The following is a 10,197-nucleotide window of genomic DNA, read 5'->3' on the forward strand; positions in this document are numbered from 1 at the left end:
TATTTTTACTCTTATTAAAAACACTAAAATCCCACCATTTTGGTTAGTTCTAATAGTTTGATCGATGAAAATGACATTTTTACCATAATTGTCAATACAGTCTATGTAAAAACGACATCTTTGTTAAAACCCTTGACCAATGAAAATAAATATTTTTACATTTGAAGTAAAAGGACAATTTTACATCGATTGTCCATACAACCCTGTTAGTCCATGTAAAAATATTTATTTATAAAACTTTCCTCAATAAAGCTAATGGAGTTTACAAAAAGAGCGTAATTATAGTGTTTTAAATAATTAAAAGATGAGTATGAAATAAAGTGTGTTGAAAGATAAATATCATCGTGTGTACGCTTAAGGTCTCCCAACGAAAAGTTGTAACTCTTTTTATGGAAATAACTTTATATCAATACCATGGTTAAAAAAAATAAAAGATACAATTAAACTTTTTAATAATTAAGGGATTCAATAAAAGTTTAATTATAATTAAAGGATAAATTATATAATTAAAAAAATTAATTATCATCTTATATAATAAATAATCATTCTAAATAACAGAATATGATAACCTAACTAATTATTTCAATAATCAAACTAAATTTAATAATTTAATTTTAACATAACACATTTAAAAGCGACCTTACTCTTTGTAACACACTTTGTTACAGTAATATCTTGTAAATTAAATAAATAATTGAACTATTAAAATTACTAATTTAAGGTTGTAGTTTTATAATGGTTGAACAAAGATAATTAAATAAACATTTTTAATATATTACTGAATAATGAATTAATATGAGATTGTAACAAATTGTTCGATAAAGTTAGATAAATATGTTTCCTTTAATTCATTAGTTATATAGGAAAAAGATTAATATACATCCTATTTTTGGGATGGAGAGAAAAAAAAGAGATAAATAAAAAAAATAGTGGAATGAAATAGAAAATAGATACATGAATAAAAATCTGTAAATAAATATTTTAAAAAAATAATATTCGTAAACTAATTAGAACTTTTTAAGCCTGTATGTATGGAGGTTATTTTTGGTCCTGTTAGTTTATGTTCGCTCTGACCCAATTAATTCAAGTAATTTTTAAGATAATAATATTTAAATCCTAAAATAAGATAAGATAATATAATCAATCATCAATTATATATTGAAAACATTTGTTTTACAAATAATTTTTTTAGTCAAGAATATTTTTTCTTCTGAAAATATAACATGAAAATGTTATTCCTGGATATCACTAAAAAAAATTGTGTTTTCTTAACTATTAAAATTAGTTGAAAATATGTTTTATATTAAAAAAGGAATAATTAAAACATGTATTTGATTAATTTATTTTTTTAACCAAATGTAACCAATGTGTCGAAACCTCACGATTTCTATCTCTGCATAAATGCTAAACACGATTTCTATGTGTATATCTAACAGTATACACATAGCCTTCCAACATGTAATTATGCCTTGTAGACCAATTACAACATGCCTATGTTGAGTTTAACAAATCAGGAAGTCCACCACCACAAAGCTATATTTTTCAATGACATGAATTTCCATACCCCACAACGAAAACAGTATATCCTACAAGATCTCATTTATACCGAGCATAGCAACACCCATTCTTATATTATATTTTAAAATATTCCCAACCAACTTTAAAATAAAATAAAAATAACAAAACTTGAGCATATGACACTAATAATACTATTACAAAAAAAAAAAGGATAGGGACCAAGCCCCAAGGAACTCGGTCGTCATTAATTTCAATAAATACTATTAAGTCACCTGCCTTGTCTACAACCTAAGGCCACATGAAAGTACTACAAACACTATTGATTTTATCAGGAATTTGACAGTGTCAGCACTAGTACAAAGATTGTCCTAGTTTGGGTTCTTCTGCAGATTCTCCACATAACAATCTGCATGTTTAGATTGCATTGGTGTGTAATGAAAACCACAATTTGCCACATAACTCTCATTTGAGGTTGGCGTGTCCTGTAAACCAGGGTAATCCTACTTGAGGACACTGTTTTGTGTCTGCTATCGGAACAATAGGACCCAGAAAGATGCGCCACAAATCAAGTATTATTGTGACCAGCATTGCAGCTCCCAAAGCATCAACAGCCACTCTAGGCAAGTCCCATTTATCGCCAGGTTTCTCATCTATCCTGCATATTTACAAGATTCCCGCATCAATAAAATTAGTACATCATAGACATATTCCCCTTTCCAAAGAAACAAGAAGGTGTGCATATTCAAAGCAATTCAAGCACAGAATGAGGTAACTCAAACAAATGCTAGTTAATAACTTACCTTAAAAACATTGGGAAGCTCACAATAAAGTAGATGGCATAAAACAAAGATCCAACTTTATACATAGAGTCCCGGTCCACGAATTGATAATAAGGGAACTGCATAGATCCAATTGCACAACATTATTCTCAGAAATATGCATTTCATATTGACGGTCAAGTGCAGGGTAAGATGGTTTCAAATGACATCTCAGGGTTATATACCCTGAAAGATATATGTATTTGCATTGTTTGTCTCTTGTCATCTATGGGACTAAGAAGAAAAATATAGAAAACTAGGAAACTTGACATTTGGCTTGGCTGATTCGGTGACAGTATAAAATTTCACAAAGATGTAGGCACAGTATTATATAGCATCCGAGGGGGGAAAGTCTAAAAACAGAAAGAACTTATAGCTAAAGCCATTTATAAGTAGGAGTTCTAAGGTTGGCTTGGTGGTTGAAGGGAGAAGGGGGGAGGGAGAGGTTGTTTTCAAATCCCTCCCATTAACAAAAAACTAACGATCAACATCTGCCGATAAAAAAAAAAAGTCATTTATAACTTATAAGTGCATCTAGAATTATAAACCTTACAGGCAACCTTAAGCATAATGGTACTTCTGTGTGTGCCATGCTCACTGATACTGAATATTGAGTTATCAAAAGACAAGATATCATTTTGATAATATATGTATCATCTTGAAGATAGGAAAAGATATGGAAAATTTAGATTAAAAGAAAAATAAGAATGAAAGAGAAATGTATAACATGATTTAAGAGATAAATCTAAGAGATGATGGAGGTTCCATAGCACAAAAAAAGCGAGAGGCAACAAATATGCTACCAAAAAAGTAAAAAGTAAAGAACAAGAACAAGAAAGAAGAGACGAATAAAGACATAAAACAACTAATTGGAAAATAAACCAAAGCAAAAGTTAAATGCGGAGTGAGATCCTCAATATAGAATTGCCAAATTGGCAAACTGACTCGTGTAGATTCCAAAAAAATTGCATATACACATGTTCAAATGCAAATAAGAAATTTAGTCTTTGGGATGATTGTCATAATGAATAAAACCTTGGAAAAACTTGAACAAAGAATAAGAAACATCTAAATGCTATTATTTTATTGGGTAGAAAACATCAAATGCTATGATGCCTCAAAGCTAGTACAATCAACATAAATATTCAAAACAATTCACGAGTCATGACTAACAAAATATCTCAAGCTATCAAAAGAGGGAGCCTGCCTAGTATATCTCAAGCTATCAAAATATCATATAGTGGAGCCTGCCTAGTAATAAAAGACCCTTGTTGCATCAAAAAGACAAGTGTAAATGCTTGACAAATATTTGAAAGCATGAGCAGTAACGATTCAAGAAAATTTGGGAAGGGAAATCGGATATCTACTTGAAGATGGGGAATTTTCAAGTAATAGAAAACAATGTGCGACAAAAATATAATACCGTTTGCCTAACATAATGCAGAGATGGAGCCTTGATGAAAAAGAAACAAGAAAAATTGAAGTATCAAATTGCATATTCCTTGAATTGCACAAATATCTTGAACCTGAAATTTTTGGGGTTAGGTTTCAGGACCATACATTTTATAGATAAGATGTCAGATAAACTTGAATAACAAGGATTGACAAAAATTTAAATGCTTTGATATCTCAAAATTAAGACTTGCAATCCATGAAAATATTAAAAACACATGACAAAAAAAAAACAGAATGTCTATTACAACATACATTGGAAATAGCCAGTGTCTCCAGGTATGCTATAAAATAAGCAAGAGCAAGAATCCATGCAGCTTCAGTAGCCCATTGAAGTTTTTCTGGCAAACCAGCAATAAAATGCCGTAATCGACGCAGTGTCATGTTCGATGAAACATGATAAAACAGGAAGCAAACATGAGTGAGCAGGAATGTTGTGTGTGGTACCTGCCGCCATCAAATAGGGCAATTTAATAAAGAGTAAATGGTCTCACTAAGAGATAATTCATAGGTCTTTGACTTACATTGTTCATTTTCCATGATGGAAAGGTATAAGATGCACCAAGAACTGTAAAAAAGTAATGAGTCCAGAAATAATTCCCAACATAACTGAAGATTATTATCCAGAGACTGGCCTGTCAGTATTAAATATGTACATGTCAGGTAGTGAGTAGGTCAACTGATTAAACATAAATATGGTTTATAATTAAATTGATACATAATAAGGATTGCAGAGCAGTATGTACCAGTTTTTTTTTCAGATAACACAAGAATAAAAAAGAATACATAGGTCTTATAATATGTTAGAAATAATGTAAATAGGATAATTGTATGGATATATATTATATATTATTTTGTGAAAATCAGGTTGCTTTGCATATTGCCTCAAATCTAGTGTTCCATTAGAGAACCAAATACATTGAGATAGATTGTCATTTCATTAGGTAGAAGATCTTATATGGAGACAATGTCACTTCTAATGCGAGATGTCTTTAATAAGTCTTTGAGAGGTCCTTGAATCAATTATATACGTAACAAGTTCAGTACATGTGATTTATATGTTTCAACTTGAGGGAGTGTGTAAGAAATAATGTAAAAAGGGTAATTATGTGGATATATATAGTTATGCAATCACGATAATTAGGATGACTATAATCTTTGTATTTATGATACCTATTATATATAATAGCCTCCAGTATGTAATTGAGACACAAAATTCTTCACATGTCTCTTGTTTTCTTTCTCTCTCAAGAAAATCCATTTTAGGATGCAGAATAACTCGATCTAAATACAAAATGAAAGGAAACTGCAAAGTGTGAAAGGCTAAATCAAGACACCAGAAATTGCAACAATCATAGTCATCCCCTTTAAAGGAGGATTGGCTAGCATCCCTTTCTTTTCTAGATCTTTACTTGAAGAGTATGGTACCAAACTACAGGCCTACTATCTGGAGGGAATAATGTGGTTTCCTATCAAGAATACCTAAATGGATAAATTCACACAATTTTTATGGTCATGCCCTTTCTTATGTTCCTTTTCTTGCATGGAGAATAAAAGCAGGTTTCACACTAAACCTACTTTTCACTATTATTTTTTGATTCAAACTAGTCTTATCAATATTTTAAGATTTAAGAAGTAGATACAAGAAAATGCAAAAATATGTATTTGAGGTATACTCTACTTGGCACAACTTTGATGACTTAATGCCTAGTTGTAGTTCTAGAGAGGAAGAGCTGGGAATGTAACGACTGGTAATTTTAGGTCCAAACTACATAATTCTTACTGAACAATAAATTGATAATACAATACAACAATGGAAAATTTTACCACATAAAAATACTTGCCTTGACCCAATAACGATCCTTCCAAGAAATGCTTCTATCAGCCTGCAAATTTTTAAATCATAAATGAAATAAGTTACACCACTCTCCATTGACACTGACTTCATCAGCCATTTTCCGAATAAGTCAGTAGTCAGTACTAAAGATGATAAACAACACCACCACACCAGATCTTGTTAAAATAAGCACAGAATGAAGCCCAATGGAGAAGCAAGTAATTACTAGCAGCCAGGCTTCAATTCATAAAACAAATTACTATAAGCCAATTAAGCACACCTTTCCAACGAGCAGCAATGGAACAACGAAAGCAGGAACAGCCGAGACCAATCCGATGAGCAAGTACTCCAGCTCTGTGAATTTCTACCAAGTACCATCATTACTCAAACTCATCATTAAAACTTAGGCCCTAATTACAAAAAGAAATGTAAAAAGGTAGAAAAGGTAAAACCTCGTAAAGATTGAAGGGAATAACAATGCCGAGACAAAGGGTGAGCCAGAAAGGGGTGTAGAGAAGGAAGAAGAGTTCGCCCCATCTTTTGCTGGGGTTTGGAGCCAGCCACGGACTGGAAGAAGCAGAAGCTGCAGCAATCAATCGCCAAAGATTAGAGAAAGAGAAAGGGTTGTTATGAATATGATTATGAATGAATCTGAGATTTGAGAGAGAGAGAAATGAAAATGAAAAAGTTACCGGCCATTTTGGAATAGGGATCTTGGTTCAGTGGATGCGAGAGAGATGAGATGAGATGTGAAGTTTGAATAAGTGATTGCCCACCCAGTGGATGGCTCCGACGACGGTAACTAGTTTGGTAACAAGCTCAGGTGGGACAGTGAGTGAGTGTGTGTCAGCATGCTACCAGAGATTTCAGTCCACTTGTATAAAACATTGAGTGACTGAGGGCATAAATGTTCGGAGTAAGGGTATAAATGTTTGGCAAATTTACGTCACAGACTTTTTAGTAACTATTTATTAAAGAGGGAGGGGATTCCTTTTTACAAAGGGTGTCGCCATCACCAATGACATGACACCAGTCTCGTCAATGAAAGGGGCGAGACAGGGTGAGGTGGAGGCAGTCTCGCCAATGGGAGGGACGAGTGATGGTGCCGCCAATGCTTGTGGCAATACATGAAGAAGGAGAAAGAAAATATTATCGGTGTGTAGAGTCAAAACAACGGGCTTAGTTTTGCATTTTTTGTTTTATTTTTTTAATAAAAGAAGTACATGTTATTTATATTTTTTTTCTCATCTTTCAAAACTGGGTCACGAGAAGCAAATATGATTTGCAAAAGATTATTTTCCTTAGTCTTATAGTCTTCATTCTTTATATAAAGCATTATGTTTATATAATTAACGAAAAACATATGTGTCGTCAGTACTTATGGCGATATTTAATGTGACAAATAAAATATTTTTATTTTATACAGTTTGATAATATGAAGGTATATTAAATATTTTTATATAATAAAAAATTCAATTTCTTTTGTTATTTCTCTTGTTTTTTATAAAAAAAATATTAATAAAAGTGATTTATAATTACAACTAAGATTATTTAACTATTAAACATATTTTTAAAATTAAAATGAGAATTATTATGAGTAAAAATGTAAAATGAAATTCACTAATTAAGTTAAGAATTTAAATAATTCTCATTTTAATTTTAAAAATATGTTTAATAAATTTTTTAACTTAATTAGTGAATTTCATTTTACACTTTCAGGGATTAAATTTTATATTTTTATCTTTCATGAACGCATTTGTTAGTGAATTACACGTTCAGGGACAAAAGTGACTATTTACTCGATGTATAAATGTTTATTTATATCAGCATCTTGGAGTAAACAGTTATTTTTGTCTCTAAATATGTAAAGCGCTGGCAAATTCATTACCAAAAAATAAAAATTTAAATTTTAATCTTCGAAAGTGAAAAAAGTGCGACAAATACATTTATCCATCAATTTCGGTTGCTACCATTAGTGAAAGAGCTTACGTGATACATATGAACAAAAATGATTGTCAATATGGTTGTCGAATATATTGAACCAAAATGTGAATAAGTTTCCATTAAACTAATTTGTGAGACCCCAAATTTCGTTTCATTTAAGGATAAAATATAATTTAATCTTCATCTTTTTTTTTTTTTATCATTACAAGTATAACATTACAATAAATATTTAGAAAAATAGTTATAGCAACAAATAGATTATGCTTATATTCTGATTGTTCTAACTTATGTTTGTTTTTCTATTTTTCTAAGTATTTATTGTAATATTATGCTTGCAACGATTAAAAATGGGAGAAGGTGAATATTAAATTATATTTTATTCTTAAATGAAAGAAAATCTGGGATATGACAAATTAGTCTAATTGAAACTTATTGATATTTTGGTCTAATCTATTCAGCAATCATATTGACAATCATTTTTGTGACATTTTTACCCCTTTGTATCATATAGTTTCTTGCATTGATGGTAATAGATGAAAGTTAATGGATAAATGAATTTATTGCACTTCTTTTACTTTCAGAAATTAAAATTAAAATTTTTATCTTTTAGGGACAAATTTGTCGGTATTCTACACACTTAAGACGAAAAAAAATTATTTATCATAAATCTTAACAATAACTTCATTTTTATATTGATTGCATTGACAATGGAGATAAAAGTTTCTCAGTTTACGTCAATTGTATTGCAAATCGATGTAAAAATGTTTGTTTTCGTCAATCAAACTAGTGGAGTTAACAAAAAAAAAAGATATAATTGAAGGACATGATTGGACTTTTTAATAGTTGAGGGATCAATTGAAAAGGTTTTAAACAATTAAAGGATTTGATTGAATTTTTTAATAACTGAGAAATTCAACTAAACTTTTAATTATAGGTTAAATTATAATTTTGATCATAATTTCTCAACTTTATGATTTTAGTTCCTTGATTTTTAATTGTATCATTTGGTTTTCTAATTTTATAATTGACAATTTTGATCCTGAAAGACTATTAACTAATAATTGAGATTAATAAATTATTAAATTAATTGTAAATTAAATAAAAATTATTAATCATTAAAAAATTAATAAAAAATTATTAATCTTAATCCTCTGTGTGCTCCACCTCTCTTTCATAAACACCTCTTTCATCTCCATAGTTGACTTCACAGGCGGTAACAGGACTATAAACCGCTAAAAGTGTAAATCTTGAGTTTGATCGAGCATCATGCTTGATGTTCTGAAGCCTCACAAACTAGATATTGGATACGTAACACGTTTTTCTTTCTCTTGTACTTGCTATCGGTGACACTAGGGGTGATGTGATGTTTTGGAATACCCAGCAAATAGACATGTACATGATGTCTACAGACCCAGAAGATGCTCCAAATCAAGCAGAGTAAGCATAGCATGTTTGTCAACTTGTCATACTACAAATTTTTTGATATTGTTGTTCCTCATGTGTTCTTAGTACTATTATTCCCCGATCAAAATTAAAACTTAATTTTCATAATCCGCATGATAAAGGTTTGTATTAAAAGTCATTAAAGATTACTGCAGTGAGAGATTTAGAGTGTTTGACACTTGATTGAGAAATGCTTCAGCTGAAAGATCAATTGGCCCTTAAATATGCATAGTTAGTGTATGCTGGGAGGTGGGTTGATCCACTTTGTGAGTCCTTGGATGCATTCATTAGTGACTTTGAAACTCTACAAAGGTTCACGGGCCGACCTAATAATAAAGGAGGCTTAAAATAAATTTTAAAAGAATTTTTTTATTTTAGTTTATTGAGTTTTTTTGCTAGTATATGCAACTTTTTTAATGTATGAAACATTTTTTTCCTTTATAAATATTAATGAAAAATACGTTTTTTTGTGAACCTAAAATGTAAATTTTAATTATTTTATTTTTGGGTAGGTTCAGCTATTGTAGTGGGAAGGAAGAGCGCCTATGTTTTCTCTATACGGAAGACATTTCATCGTATGCTGATGCTGTTGGCTTTATGGTCTTCATTGAGGATCGGAGCTATGCTTCAGCAGGTTGTCTAAGTGCTACTTCCAAACATTAGTGTTTTAATTGTGTCTGTTTTAGTTTTATTGTATGCCTGTTTTAATATAATGTGTTGTTAAAATTGTAATATATAAATAACTAAATTTCTGCTTTTTTTCCAAAGCAATACTCGTTTCTCTTCTAATTCCATCATCTAAAGACTCAACTACCTAACTCAATTCTGCCAAGTGGGCAGGGTGCATAAGTTTCTTCACAAAAAGTTTAGAGGAACTATAAATAATAACCTTATAATAATAACAAAATTAATAATAATTAATTATAGACTTAAATGTGTTGTTGATTTTTTATATATATTCGATTTTGTATTTGGTTTTTTGATAAAAAAAATTTCTAATATTTGAAACTTTTGTTTTAAATTTTTATTATTAGTTAAGTCGTGTCCATTAAATACTTGATAATATAATTTATGATGACTAAAAATTATCACTATTTATTTCAAAAATAAATTTAAATTTTTTGAAAAAAACCCCAAAATCATTTAAAGTAAAAAAGATAAATTAAACTTCTTAATTATTTCATG

At 30.1% G+C, this 10,197-nt stretch overlaps 1 protein-coding gene and 1 long non-coding RNA gene across 2 annotated transcripts; one reads left to right on the forward strand and one right to left on the reverse strand.

The window, feature by feature from the left end:
- Window positions 1-1,599: 1,599 nt before the first annotated feature.
- On the reverse strand, window positions 1,600-6,550 carry LOC114416235 (cycloeucalenol cycloisomerase-like). Its single transcript, XM_028381106.1, has 8 exons — window positions 6,318-6,550; window positions 6,078-6,208; window positions 5,906-5,989; window positions 5,633-5,674; window positions 4,313-4,423; window positions 4,044-4,235; window positions 2,319-2,416; window positions 1,600-2,173 (listed from the first exon to the last, which is right to left on the reverse strand). The coding sequence occupies exons 1-8, from the start codon at window positions 6,322-6,324 to the stop codon at window positions 1,981-1,983; spliced, it is 858 nt and encodes a 285-aa protein (XP_028236907.1). The 5' UTR covers window positions 6,325-6,550; the 3' UTR covers window positions 1,600-1,980.
- Window positions 6,551-8,747: 2,197 nt separating this feature from the next.
- LOC114416236 lies at window positions 8,748-9,801 on the forward strand. The gene is made up of 2 exons (XR_003667440.1): window positions 8,748-9,006; window positions 9,525-9,801. It is a non-coding gene; the product is annotated as an uncharacterized LOC114416236 (long non-coding RNA).
- Window positions 9,802-10,197: the final 396 nt, after the last annotated feature.

The sequence above is a fragment of the Glycine soja genome, chromosome 6 (assembly GCF_004193775.1).
Source record: "Glycine soja cultivar W05 chromosome 6, ASM419377v2, whole genome shotgun sequence".
NCBI lineage: Eukaryota > Viridiplantae > Streptophyta > Magnoliopsida > Fabales > Fabaceae > Glycine > Glycine soja.

Excerpts from the sequence above, each read along its gene's own strand:
- LOC114416235 (XM_028381106.1), bottom strand. Across the intron at positions 2,417-4,043 it reads AGACACTGGCTATTTCCAAT|TTCCCTTATTATCAATTCGT; the intron begins GTATGTTGTAAT and ends GGATCTATGCAG. Across the intron at positions 2,174-2,318 it reads AGCTTCCCAATGTTTTTAAG|GATAGATGAGAAACCTGGCG; the intron begins GTAAGTTATTAA and ends GTAAATATGCAG.